General features: G+C 48.1%; 1 protein-coding gene across 1 annotated transcript in view; it reads left to right on the forward strand.

Moving 5' to 3' along the window:
* Positions 1 to 14387, forward strand: part of LOC107117157 (engulfment and cell motility protein 1) — a 346435-nt gene that overhangs the window by 75629 nt on the left and 256419 nt on the right. Inside the window, exon 2 of the mRNA XM_015419223.1 lies at positions 3293 to 3443. Within this exon, the coding sequence (XP_015274709.1) occupies positions 3366 to 3443 (78 nt within the window). The 5' untranslated portion in view covers positions 3293 to 3365. The remainder of the gene's footprint in view (positions 1 to 3292; positions 3444 to 14387) is intronic.

Consider the following 14387-nt stretch of genomic DNA (forward strand, 5'->3'; position numbering starts at 1 on the left):
GAACAGGGACAGATTGACCCCTGCGCGGATGTGATGTGATTGTCTTTATGTCTAACTCTTAAGTGACACACTTGTGTGTGTTGTTTGGTCTGGCTTCAGTAACTAACAGAAGATGTTGTTGCCTTTTTAACTCTCGCTATCGCAGAGGAAGCCGGCAGGGTGTGAACAAGGTTCTATTCTTGTCTGTGTTTTATAAGACAAATGTGAAGGAGGAAAGTGAGAGACGGGGATGAGGAGGAGGGGGGGGGAACTCTTTCTGTCATTCCCGTCCCTCTTCACCCCCTCCTTATGGAGATAGTGTGGCACTTTTAGAAGGGGAAAAAAAAACTTTCCAGGGAAGGAGGAAGAAAAGGCACACTCTATTGTGCTGGGAGGAGTGGAAGTAGAACCGATGGATTTCAGGGAAGATCTAATCTGTATAATCGTACAGGTGTAAGTGGAGAGGGTTGCAAAGGTTTGGGTTTTAAGTATTTCTGTCCCAATGTTTAGTTGAAGACCTCCACCACCACTACCACCCTTTAGAAACTGATGGGTAAAGAAACGCAACTTGTAGCCAATATAAGACCGGGGGTGGGGGGGCCTGTCCCAGTGGTGGCCCTTCTGTGTGTTGGGCTGTGGCATTTCTTTTTACCCCTGGCTTTTAAGGAAGGGGTTCGGTCTTTTAAAAATTGTTTCAACAGACTACTTTTAGGGAATTGATTTTTATGGGAATCATTTCAGGCCTGCTACATGTTTTATGCTGTTTCTATGCTCTGGCTGGGTTTGTAATGGCTTGTTTATTTTTATGTTTTTCCCCAGTGGAGGTGCTACGGTGAGGGGTGGGGTATCGATAAGAGATCAGTTGTCATACAATACTGGCAATCAATAGCTCCCTATAATAATGTGGTTTTCCTATTTGTGACAGTCCACACTAGGGAAGCCAGTGTCTATAGATGCTCCCATGGGAAACTAAAAAATGGAACATGTTGTAGGTTGCCATTATTTGTTTAAGCATTCATATCCCCAGGGCTTTTTTTGTAGAAAAAGCCCAGCAGGAACTCATTAGCATAATAGCCCATACCCAATAGCAGAAAATCATTAGCATATTAGGCCACACCCCATGCCTTCCCTTGACTTGCCTGGGCGCCCCGTGGCTGTGGGGCACCCAGGCAAGCTGGCCCTGGGAGGGGAGACAGTTTAAACTGCCTTCCCTTGGCTTGCCCAGGTGCCCTGTGGCTGTGGGGAGCCCAGGCAAGCCGGCCCTTGGAGTCGCCGGGGGGGGGGGTCCGCTCTCCAGGCCTTCCCTCTGTAGCCACACATGCAGAGATTTTGGCTGTAGTGGGCATGGCCAACTCTGAAGCCAGCCGGAACTCCGTTCCTGTGCGTTCCTGCCCAAAAATAGCCCTGCATATTCCAACTATTTGCCTTTGCAGGTACCAAAGTGACTACCGATTAAAATAAAATTGCAGCTAAGTAAAGGTAAAGGTTTCCCTTGCTCGAAAGCCAGTTGAATCCGACTCTAGGGGGCAGTGTTCAACTCCATTTCCAAGCCAAAGAACCAGCACTGTCTGAAGACTTCTCTGTGGTCATGTGGCCGGCATGACTAAACGCCAAGGTGCACAGAATGCTGTTACCTTCCCACTGAAGCTGTGCCTATTTATCTACTTGCAATTTCTTGGTTTTGAACTGCTAGGTTGGCAGGAGCTGGGACCAGAGACGGGAGCTCACTCCGTCATGCCACACTCGGGTCTTGAACTGCCAAGCTAATGACCTTCCATTATGCAGCTAAGCGTCTTAACCACTGAGCCACCGCGGCCCCAATAATTGCAGCTAATGATCAGATTTAAACATGGAACACTTTTTAAACGGATAGTGGCATACAAAATAGCAGCATCCCACAGTCACCCAATTTCACCCATTCCATTGGTTCCAAAGGCCTTCTGCAAGGGAAAAGTTTTCAGATCACTGCAGAAGGTATATTGGGATGACACCAGTCTGACCTCCTGAGAGTAGGGGTTGCACCTAAAGAACAGTTAATCCTTGGCAATTAGCATGTCCATTGCTCAGAATAGTTCCCTGCCCCACTTAATTCTTCTCCTGGGTAAATCATAAAGGCCCAAAAGGAAAATCAAAATTCATGTCAATGAAATCAGCACTGACCTGAGCTAATAACATGACACTTTCTCAAGAGAAACACGGAGAGGAAGGGGCTCCATCTAATTTCTGTACTTTTGCACATTAGTGGAGGCGAGGAAAGACCAGGGCAGGTCAGTAAGTGGAATTTTGGTCAGTGTGGAGCAGATCCAGCTTGCAAAGAGGACGCTGCTCTGATAAATGCTTCCATAGGGTTTGTCTGTGTTCCCTCCATTTTTGCCCCACTAGCTCCAAAGTCTGTAGTGGTGACAAACTGTTTCGAGGCTACCTTCAAATAAACTCTCTGCCCTTATGGTTGGCCAGCCCCCTCATCTCATAAACAGCTATTTTTGTCACCTAGATGATCGCAACCCAAAGTATCAGGATTATGATTCACCCTCTTAAAATGACAAGGTTTAGCAGATCCAGAAAACCCATGTGGGGCTAGTGTTGTTGAACTTAATCTGTCATTCACAGTACCCTCTTGTTTTAATGAGGACTAGCAGTGTGTGTGTGTGTGGCTTTTCATGACAGTGATGTGAAGCTACTTCAAGTCAAAGGACACAAATAATTAGCATATTTGTTCCACTGATCAGAAGTGCTCTAACGGTGTATTAGAAGTGGAGACATGGGCACATATGTCCCTCCAGACAATGGTTTTGTGTGTGCGCATGTGCTCGTTTGTGTGTGTGAAGTGCTGTTCCTGTTGCCTTCCTCCCGACATCCTGGTTGCTATAGTGCAGTGATCTATTTGTGAACACACATAGGAGATCATTGCTTCAGTTAAAGAGAAAATATTTTCTGGTCATAACTTCATGGGCAATCGTCCTTCTTGAAAAAGGGGTAGAGAAGATCTAATGAAGGGGGTCTTTCAGGTCTCTGGAAATCTGGAATGCAAAGCTCAGTTTCTTGTAGCCTTTCTTTAGTGTTAGAGAATTTTCAATTTCAGATATTTCCTGGGTTTTAATAAAATTATCTAATGCTTGATCGTTGTACACAGTACATTCTAGTGCTTCAGCCATCTTTTAGCAGGTTGGTTAGCTGTGCAGTGAAAACTTGCAGTGTGTTAAGTCTTTATATGCTTCCATGTGTGTAATCTTTCACACGCACACACACCACTTTGTGTATCTGTGAAGTCATGCAAGCAGATGTGATATACTTTTTTCCTTCTTCTTTCCAGCTGTGAATGAAAGCGCTACTTTGCAGCCTTCGGTGTTCAGTTTTACAAGCTTTAAAGAACAGTGGTAACGAAAATGCCACCTCCTGCAGATATCGTGAAAGTGGCTATAGAATGGCCTGGTGCCTTCCCCAAGTTGATGGAAATTGATCAGGTAAGTGCCTTGTGTTACCCCTTTGTATATCTTTGTGCGTGTTGACATTACAAATGTTCCTCAGATCCGCCCAGGAAAACCTGATTATATTATTGCAGCTTTATGAAAGTAGCCCTCCACAATTTGCCTCAGTTTTGATTTGGCAAGCATTTTGGATGCACCTCTCTTGTCCCACCAATTCTGGCACTTAATTGAATCAAGTTCTAATGTGAGTATACATTTCGGCTGTAAATATAAACTTCTAGGGTTGCCAAGTTGGGTGTTGCGCCGCAGTGGGGGACTCCCGGCTGGCGTCTGGAGTGCACGCACGCGCCACACGCACATCACCCGGAAGTGACGTGATGACGCTGGGCACGCTGGGGGTGGGGCCACGACCATCCGAGGGAAAACCATAGAGTTTTCCCTCGGATGACCGTGGCCCCGCCCCCAGCATGCCCGGTGTGATTGCGTCACTTCCGGGTGACACGCACGTCAGGGTGGGGCTCCCCCCGGGGCCCGATCCGCCGCTGGCGGGAAACAGGCCTCTGGGGCGGGGTTTTCCCCGCCCCCCGGGGGGACTTAGCAAGCCTATAAACTTCTAAGTAAATTAAACCTATAAAGTTGCATGCATTTTCTATGAGCTAGGCTTGGGTTTATAGTAGGGTGACTATCCCCCCGAGGGGGGTGGGTTTCCCCCCGATTTACAGTCCTTGGATCTGCCAGCTGGCCAGCTGCTGGTGGGGGGAGACCCACCCCCGAAGAACAACCCAGCATCCAGCATGCCTGGCGCAGTGACGTCACCCGGAAGTGATGTCATTGCGCCGGGCACGTCGCCGGTGGAACGCTCTAGCACTCGGCCAAAAACACGTGACATGCCTAGCGTGATGACATTACTTCCAGGTGATGTCATCACAGTGTGTGCACCAGAAGATTCAGGAAGGGAAGCTCTGTCCCCCCGCTGGCAGAAGGTAGGGACCGGGCAACCCTAGTTTATAGGGTAGAATTAGGGGCTATAATTCATACAAGTGGAGCGCCTGTGAAACCCTATTGCCATCCTGCACGACTCCTTTGGAGCCCACCACAGCGGCGTTGGTGTCTGGGAACCAGTCTGAGCCTGTAGTGGCTCCCCGGCTTCACCGCCATCACAGCCGGGTTCTGAGTGGCGCCCAGACTTTGCTGCCACCATAACCAGGCTCGGAGCAGCTCCATGGCTCCCCCACAGCCACAGCCAGGCCTTCTGACAGCTCCCAGACTTCACCACCTCCATGGCCAGGCCTATCAGCAGCTCCCAGTTGTGGTTGGGCCTGCCAGTTGCTTCCAGGCTCCATTGCCACAGCTGGGCCCACTGGCGGCTTCCAGGCACTGTTGCTGCTGCAGCAGCCAGCATTGGGCCTTTCTCTAGCTGCAGAACGGTAAGTGCGTTGTCCCTGTATGCAGACAAAGCTTTATTTAATTTGGGGGGATTTAAACCCCCCCCCCCCAAAAGGTTTTTTTAAAAACTTTTCAGATTTTTCTGCAAACATAGGGGGTGCCTCAAGTTTGCAGAAAAATCTGTTTTGGGTGAGTGTGGCCCTGATCTGTAGGTTTAGCTATCCGCAGATGGGGGCCCCATTTGGGAAATGGATATATAGATGAATAGAAGGGATGTAGCGTGGTTTTCCGTGTCCGTTTTGTGACTTCAGGTAACTAGCTGGTATTTAACTGCCTGAAACAAGGGGTAAAACAAACCTTTTGATTTCTAGATAGTACTATGCACAAAACCAAATCTAGTGTGTCTGTCTTCAAAATGTTTAAAGAAAGTGTTGGAGGGGAACATTCTCCAATGACTATCAATTGTAAATCAACAATGTAATGTAAAGTAATGCTTAACTATCGTTGTGGAATGCTGCTGTTCCAGTTATAGCCCTAGGCCGCCAAAGCCCGTGATGCGGTAGCTGTGTGCTAGAGACAGATTTATTCCACTTTCTGCTTTGTGTAAATGGAAGTCCTGTTGCTTCTTGGCTGGTGTGTCGGGAATGTTCTCAGTATGGATGTGGTAGCAGCCTTCCATGTTTTCCTCCTCCCTCAAATTCTTTTCTCTGTCACTGTTGTGTGGCACAAGGCCTCAGTGCCACAGCAACAGAGTTAATAGGTGCTCCACTGCAGGGCCTGTCCCTAGCTCTTAGGTTTCCATGACACCACAGAACCTGGAATTGGTCTCTCAGTAACCTTTAGGCAGGCCAAAATCCTGCCTAATTCCTTGAAATTCCTTTCAAGGCCAAAATCCAGGGTCCTTCCCTCCATACACTGTAGGAAGCACCAACATTTTCAAGATGAAACTTCACTAATATCAGAAGACTCCTAGTTTGTCCTATTTTTTTGTTGCTCCCCGGGGTCAGGACTGTGGATAAGACAGTTTATGATCCCAGATGTGCGTATGAAGGATGGATTTCATCTGGCCTATCACAAATGGATGGCCTGAATTGTTTATCGCTAGCAGTTTCTTTGTACCATGTCAGGAAATTTCAACTTGCATGAGGCAGTTTGAGCTGTAGTATTTAGCACTGTGATTTTTGCGTGTAGTAAACTCTGTGCATGGTGCAGTCCAGACTGAAAAAGAATCAGATATATAGAGACAGAATTTGGGTCAGAATCAGAAAACTGAAATTACTTCTGGGATTTTTAAAAACTCGACCGTAGATAATATAAATGCATTACTCATCTGTGGCGTGGCACACTAGTCAGCCACTAAGAACATAAGAACATAAGAGACGCCAATGTTGGATTAGACCAAAGGCCCATCCCGTCCCACACTCTGTGTCACACAGTGGCCAGAAATACCAGGTGCCATCAGGAGGTCCAGCAGTGGGGCCAGGACATTAGAAGCCCTCCCACTGTTGACCCCCCCCCCCCAAGCACCAAGAAGACAGAGCATCACTTGCCCCAGAGTCCCCATCTATACCTTGTGGCTAATAGCCACTGATGGTCCTCTGCTCCATATGCTTATCTAATTCCCTTTTCAAGCCGTCCATGCTTGTAGTGTGCCTTGAAAAACTGCTACCATTTTATATAAATATCTATCACTCTAAGGGCCAAACATGACCTTGGTGGCGTTTAAAAGCAGTTTAAAAATGCCACAATGGCCCAGTCTTGATTGGTCCCACGGTGCGGTGGGCTCAGGTGCTCTCGTTCCCCCTTCCCCCTGCCTTTTTAAGTGGAGAAAGAACTGCAAGGCGGGATGTGGCTGTCCAGATTGGGCCTTCATTGCATTTTTAAAGTCGCTTTAAAATAGCAGCGGCAGCCACAGGCTGGACCCGTGTGTACGCAGTCGCATCTAGTTTGGCTCCAGTTCTCACCCAGCATTAGTGCCCTTCCTTCCACACACGTCTTCCTATATATGGGCAACTGCTCCAGAAGGAATAAGGCTGCATTGGGATCCCCTGACGCAGTCTGGACTATAGCAGACAGGAGGCTGGGGAATCCGGGATCATCCCCGTTGTCCAGCAAGTACACTCCCATCTCCACATCCTGACTGACACGACAAAGCGGGAAGTTTCTGGAAGATAATACTAAGCAGATTATTATGAGGAGCATGCCTGTTCATTATTCCGAGAGCTGCCTGAGAAAACGGTATGTTTATTTGTTCCAAAAAGCTGTGGTAAAGTACAGGTTTTACTATCTCTCCACACACACACACACACACACCTTCAAGTAAAGCTTGTTGAAGCTTGGCAGGGGGTGGGGGGAGTAGGCCAAACATCGGACTATGTTGTAGTTCTGTGGTGGTGACGCATATGTTCACCACAGAAAATGATAGAGTTGCCTAGACAACAACACTCTTGAGTATAGAAAGGGTTGTGGAGTTTCTTCTGAGGTATTCTCCCTGCACCTGGTCATTATTACTGGTGAAAGTAGATGTAGTGTTCTCTCTGGGAGAAAATGTGGCAGTTGTTCTCGCTCCTCTCCCAGTCTTTTGGTAGGGCATCACAGCATTAAAATAGTCTGGCATCAACTGTCTGTTATTATCATTATTAACTATTTATTACTGTCATCCGCTCATGCTGGTATGTCTTGTAAACTGGAAAACCTGAATAAAAGGCACACTATTCTTAATGTTGGTTTCAAAAGATTCTGGAAATGTCACAATGGCTTCATTACTGAAGCTGTGCTGTCATGTGGATATTGCAGTGATCATGTGTCAGCACCTTACGCAAAGCCTTTCCTTCAGATTTGTTGTTTATTTATTTGAACAGTTTATATTCTGCCGCTCAGCCAGAAGGCTCTTGGAGCAGCACACGAAATAAAATAGGTAGAAATACATTACAACCTAAACCCACCTCAAAGCACTAGGAAAGAGTTTTTAATTATTATTCTTATTTACTTTACAATATGACCCATTCAGAACTTAAGCACCTTGGCCTACCTGCCACATTCCAAATAAAAGCATATATAGAAAGCAGCTGTCTTAAATATCAGCAGGACAAATGGACAGCTTCAAGAGGGGATTGAATAAACATATGGAGTGGAGGTCCATGGTGGCTGTTAACCACAAAGGGTAGATGGGACACTGTGTCTGGGGCAGTGATGCTCTCTATTCGTGGTGCTTGGGGGGCAACCGTGAGAGGGCTTCCAGAGTTCTGGCTCTTCTGGTGGATTTCCTGATGGCACCTGGGTTTTGTACGTTGTGTGACAAAGAGTATTGGACTGGATGGGCCACTGGGCTGATCCAACGTGGCCTCGCTTATGTTCTTATGGAATGTGAGTAACAGAATAGGAAAACCCGCAAAGTGGTACGAAGGTTAAATTGGCAAAGCAACAACTAGTAGAATAGAGACAACTGAACCTTAGATTAACCATATCTCTCCTTATATATAATTGAATAGTGGGTGCCAAAGTTCTAATTCTAAAATGCACTCCCTTAGTGTATGGCTGATGGCACTGCTCCTCAGCATATATCGCCACCAATCAGAAGGCAAAGCCCGGGTCCCGCCCACACCACAACTGCTGCGACAACCTGGTCTTTTGCATATGGAAGCTGATTGGACTTCACTCCATTCCACACCTCAAACTCCCCCCCCGCAAGGCAGTTAGAATGTCAGTTGCATATGGAATCTGCTGTATTCTGGTGGTGTGCAGGTCCCAGATTCATGTTTTAAAAGCAGACTGACACTGTTTGCCCAAAGCCAGAGCACTCTCCCAGAGCCTCTTTCTAGATCCCGTTGTATTTATTTCCACAACGGGCCTTATTTCTAGTTTATCAAAAGTCCCAACAAGTAAAAGCATCTTCACCTGTTGCCAAAAATGCCGTATAGTTTGAGACATTTAATCTTCCCAGTGAAAACAGCTAAAATGACTCAAGCCACATAACACATCCATAAAACGTTCACCCCTAAAAGCAATCCTATGAATTATTTCTTTGAGACTCTTGGTTGGGAGTGTCATAAGAATCTGTTAAATTAAAGAGAGGAAGAGTCAAATAGCCGTGGCATCTGTCAGCCAGGGAGAAATTCCTTCAGCACATATACAGGTTAACAGCAAAAAGGAGGCAGGCCAGTTTCCCAAGGAAGCAAGCTCCCTACAGTGGGTGACTCCACTGAGACAGCCCTGCTGTGCGTATCCTCAACAGCGTGGGCAGAAGATGGAACCCAGAGAGGGCTGGCTTTTGCTGGTCTAAGAATGGCTAGCAGATGCTCAGGGTCTGCCTGCTGCTATTTCTTTCGTTTCCCACAAGCTACACCAAGTCTTCAGTTGACTCCAAGACTTTCTAATTAGTCATGTCTCCTCACTCAGCTGACATTTGTCTAAATGTACTAGGTAGACAAGGAGTTCGGGAGGGGCCATGCTTTAGTGGTAGAGCATCTGCTTGGCATGCAGAAGGTCCCAGGTTCAGTCTCTGGTGCCGCCAGTTAAAAGGATCAGGTGGAAGGTGATGGGAAAGACTTCTCCTGGAAATCCTGGAGAGCCATTTCCGGTCCTTATACCGATAGTGTTGTCAGCCTCCAGGTGGGGCCTGGCGATGTACCACTTTTACAACTGATCCCCAGGTTACAGAGATCAGTTCCCTGGAGGGAGGGGGATGCCTGCTTTGGAGATGGGACTCTATGACACTGTCCCATGCTGAGGTTCCCCCCCCCTCCGAACGCCATTCTCTCCAGGCACCACCCCCAAAATCTCCAGGTATTTCCTAACGCAGAGCTGGCAAAACCGATATACTATCCTTGAGGCTCTGATAGTCTGATTCAGTATAAGGCAGCTTCGTGGGCTCTTGTGAAATGATCTGTCGCTTTTTTTTTTTAAATCCTGCTCTTTTTCTGAGGAACTCGGTGTGGTCTGTAGGGCGTTCCGAGGTCACTGAGTGAGCTTTGAGTCTGAGTGGGGGTTTGATCCTGAGTCAGTCCCAGTCTTGATGCATTAACTGTGGCACGCTGCTGGTTGCCGGCCTGCTTGTCACATTGGCAGCACTCTAGCAAACCTGTCGGAGGTTGGGCTCCGAACTCAGGGGTCCAGTGGCAATCCAGTTTGCTGGAGTTGCTTGGGCATTCAGGAAATTCTCCTCTGGACGGACTGCAAAATGCAGGAATCGGTCTTTACAAACCCGACTCCCCTTGCTGCTACCATTAGATTGCAGCCCGGATAAAAGAGCCCCTGGAGGGAAAGTAAAGGGCCTGTTCTCTCTCTATTAATTTTCTTTCTTATTTTGTCGCTGCATCTGTTTCTTGCCTTCCCTCCAAGGAGCCCAAGGCAGCGTTTGTGCCGGCTGCTCTATTTTTAGTCTTCTAACGAGGAACTCTGCGAGGTAGGTCGACTTGAGAAGGAGTGACAAACTCCTGAATGGCGGTTGTTGAGCAGGGGTTCGACGCTTAAGCCTCCCCCCCCCAACACTCTTTGCGTGTTCCTAACGGCAGGGGGGAAATCGCCGGGGCTTTTTGACACTTACACGGAGAGCAGATTTTGGACCACTGCTGCGTTACCCCACAATTACATTTCTTATTTAGTTATTTAAGCGTCTGTCCTGCTTTGATCTCCAGTGGGAGACCCGAAGTGGCTTCCCACTGCTTTCTCCCCTCCTCCCTTTTATCCTCTCAATGACAGTGCTGTGAGGTAGACTAGGCTGAGAAGGAAAGAGGGACTCGCCAGGTCACTGGGAAGGCTTCCGTGGCAGCGTGAAGATTCAAACACACACACACACACCCCGCCGCCCGGTTTAGTCTCTCACTTGTAACCACGACAGAACACTGGTTCTGGGAGTGGATAAACAATGTCTGCTGAATGATCTCCTGGCATGGATCCTGAGTCAGGGTGTAGACTTTCCAATTTCCCGGGGGGGGGCTGGGGCTGGGCCAGAGGCATTGCTTTGCTAGGAGCAAGGGTGGCTCCCGGGGGAGGCTGAGTACCTTCCTGAAAATTTCGGCGGGGGCTGAAGCCCCGCCGCCCCCACGAAGATTACGCCCTAAGCACAGTGTATCATGCAAAGTATTTTTTGTATGAGAAATGTCCGTCCCCCTGGCCAAAAAAAAAAAGTTGTGAGTTGCACTTTGCGCCCCCCCCCGAGGATTTGTGCACCAGCGAAGTAGAAGTCCTTGTTTGTCGTCGTTAGAAAAGTGGAGGGGCCGAGTTGGAGAAGTGGGCTTGAATGAATGGAAGAGGCTGGAGAGGCGTTTCCACTGAATGATCCTTCAGTGTAATCATTAGTCATGCCACAGTGGGCATTTCGCAGCTAAGTGCATTTAATGATGCTGCAACTTGGGCTGCGGAAGGGTTTGTTCTTCAGGGCCTGCGACGCCTCACAAAGACGCCAGGCGCAAACAGCTTGCTGAAGGACATTCTGTGACAGACAGTGAAGCAAGAGGATGAGGCGAGGCAATCGCTGGCCCCTGCCACAGTTCCTCCTGCCCCTGACAGCATTGTTCTTGTCCCTTCCCTTCTCTCTCCCAGTTGCTGGCTCTCAAAAAAAACAGAGGGGCTTGTTAAAAGAGATTGGCGAAATAAATGTTGGGATCATTTTATAATGGACAAGATTGCAGATAAATAGGAAGGGCAAGTGAGTAGTCATCCAGGATCTTATACCCAATTTGTGCGCAGGTGGTTCCCTTTGATCGCGTATTTCGTGGGAAATGATCTACTACCCTCAAACCGTAACTATCTGGAATGGATACATTTTTAATTTACAGGTGTTTAGGCTGAGCTCTTATCATATAAGTTTTAGAAGTGAAAAGTAGATTTGACTGAGTACAAGGCTAGTTATGTGCAATATGCAGATACTGAGTTGAAATTGATCGAAAACACAATGTAATAGATCTTTCAGTATGCATGTTTGTATTGTTTTAATTAAATAAAACTGTGAAGGCTTAAAAAAGAGAGAGAGAGAGAGAGAGAGACCCGACTTTGCACCAAAACTGGGGGGGGGGGCACACAGACTGAGAAATGCAAGTTGTTTTTAAAGAAAATGCCCAACCCTGGCTTTGAGTCGAAGCAGAACTCTCTCAGAAAACAGCAATTGTACATTTACCTGATTTATATCCCACTTTCCTCCCCAAGATCTGGAGCTGTGGTGGCTCAAGTGGTTAAGACGCTGAACTGCAGGCTGTGGAAGGTCAGTAGTTCAGCAGTTCAAGACCCGGGTGCCGCAAGACGGGGTGAGCTCCTGTCTCTAGTTCCAGCTCCTGCCAACCTAGCAGTTCAAAAGCAAGAAATTACAAGTGGCTAAATAGGTACCACTTCGGTGGGAAGGTAACAGCGTTCCGTGCACCTTGGTGTTTAGTCATGCCGGCCACATGACCACGGAAACGTCTTCGGACAGCGCTGGCTCTTCGGCTTTGAAACGGAGATGAGCACCGCAACCCTAGAGTCGGATTCGACTGGCTTTCGAGCAAGGGAACCTTTACCGTTACCTTTTCCTCCTCAAGAGGCAGACATTATTTTCCTCTCCTCCATTTTATCCTCACAACAACTCTGTGAGGTAGGTGAGGCTGAGAGAGAGAGAATGACCGGCCCAAGGCTGCCCGGTAGGCTTCCATGGCAGAGTGGGGATTCAAACCGAATCTGGCCCACTGCTCTAGCCAACACACAACACTGGCTCTTTTGTATTCTTTTATTTGCATTTATAAGATTTGTGTAATTCATTTATACCCACCTTTCTCCCTAACGGGGTCCCAAGAGCAGCTTGCATCATTCTCCACTCCTCCGTTTTATCCTCACAGCAACCCTGTGAGGTTGGTGAGGCTGAGAAAGTGTGACTGGCCCAAGGTCACCCAACGAGCTTCCATGGCGCAAGTGGGCATTTGAACCCAGGTCTCCCAGATACTAGTCTAGCCCTCTTAACCACTATGCTACATTGGCATTTTGCATTTGTTGTTATTTTGTATTCTTTGTATTTACAACACATTTTCCCGAAGGTGCAGTGACTTTCATCTTTGAATTAACTTTATAAAACTTTTACAAGGAAGTTCAGCCAATTTGGTGAAGTGGTTAAGAACGCGGACTCTAACTTGGGAGGCCCAGTTTGATTACCGACTCCACATGCAGCTGCTGGTGTGACTTTGGGTCAGTCACAAGTTCTCTCAGAGCTGTTCTCTTAAGAGCAGTTCTCGAAAGAGCTGTTGTGGAGAGGGGAAGGGAAAGGAGATTATAAGCCACTCAGACTCCTCTGGGTAGTGAAGGGCAAGGTATAAATCCAATCTCCTCCTCCTCCTCTTCCTCCTCCTCTTCCTTCTGTGTTGCTAGCCCCACACTGCAGATGTTGGTGACACGGATGCTCTGAAGCTGAGAGAACAGCAGCTAGCCTAAAGCCATCTAGCAGGTTGGATCCCTTGGTGTGTCAACAGAAGGTGTTGATGATTGCAGATCTTCCCTGCTTCCCCTTCTCCCTAGCAGTCCCTTCCAGTCTTGGGAGTGTTGATCCCTGGAGTTGGGGGACCCGTGTGGAATAGTAGCTGCTGGGGGGGAGGAGGGGGGAGGAGGGTGACATGGCCTTTCCTCTGCCTCTCCCATTGATGAAGTTCTGCTGATGGGAGGAGGAGGGGGTGGTGATTTTGCACCCCTTCTTTCTCCTTACAGCAGTCCACAGACCCATGTTCCTTCCACGAGGGTCTCTTGACCCCAGGAATCGACTTTGTTAGGGTCAGAAAGGACTCCTGGGGAGAAGGGAAAGCAGGGAGGACGTGTGATCCAGATGCGAGTGGATTGCTGGATCCGGGGCACTGAGATTTCAGCCATGGGCTTTCTGGCTTATAAAATCCAAACTGCTCAGGTATTCAACTCTTGCGAGTTTGGGACCAACCAAAAAGCCTCTTGACGAGAGTGTGGCGTGATGTACCTGAGGAGGTGCCCCCCCTTTCTATTGGACTTTGGTTTGGCAGGTGTTTTTGGGAGGAGGGGGGGTGCACATCCTCCCCAACTGATCACTGACTCCAGAGCTTTTTTCCTCTTTGGGGGGCGGGCAGTTGTTCAAGTGAGCTCTTGAGGCCTGAGTGCAGTCAGGAAGAGGCTGGGCGTCGGCTGGAGTTTTACGAGAGGGCTGTCGTTTGCTGGCGCATTTAGATTCTGCATGTGGTTATTAACCTGTTTGCCATTTTAAAATTCGTAAACTGCTTTGAACCCTGCAATCCAGGAAAAAGTGGCGCATCGGTATTCTAAAGAAATAAACGAACAGCAAGACCTCTGGCGGCCCAGTCTCCAGCACCTTGCGCAGCTGAGCCCTGGGGGATGAGGAGGAGAAACTCCAGAAAGGTTTCATTTCATAGAATCTGTGGAACCACTGGGGGGTGGCTCAGCCGCCTGCATCCTCCTCTACTCCTTGGATGCTGGGTCCAGAAATGGCCCCACTGCTCCTGCTACCCGTGGAATCCAATGACACTTTTCTTATTCTTGGGAATGACTTGCTTTTTCTGGATGCCCTGCAAGGAAGACCTGAAACTCTGGCAACTGTGTGGATGAACATGTGACTTTGAACTGTTTTCATGTATTGCGGGTAGTATGCCAGGGTCT

The sequence above is a fragment of the Gekko japonicus genome, unplaced genomic scaffold (genome assembly GCF_001447785.1).
Source record: "Gekko japonicus isolate JY-2015 unplaced genomic scaffold, Gekko_japonicus_V1.1 scaffold190, whole genome shotgun sequence".
Taxonomy (NCBI): Eukaryota; Metazoa; Chordata; class Lepidosauria; order Squamata; family Gekkonidae; genus Gekko; species Gekko japonicus.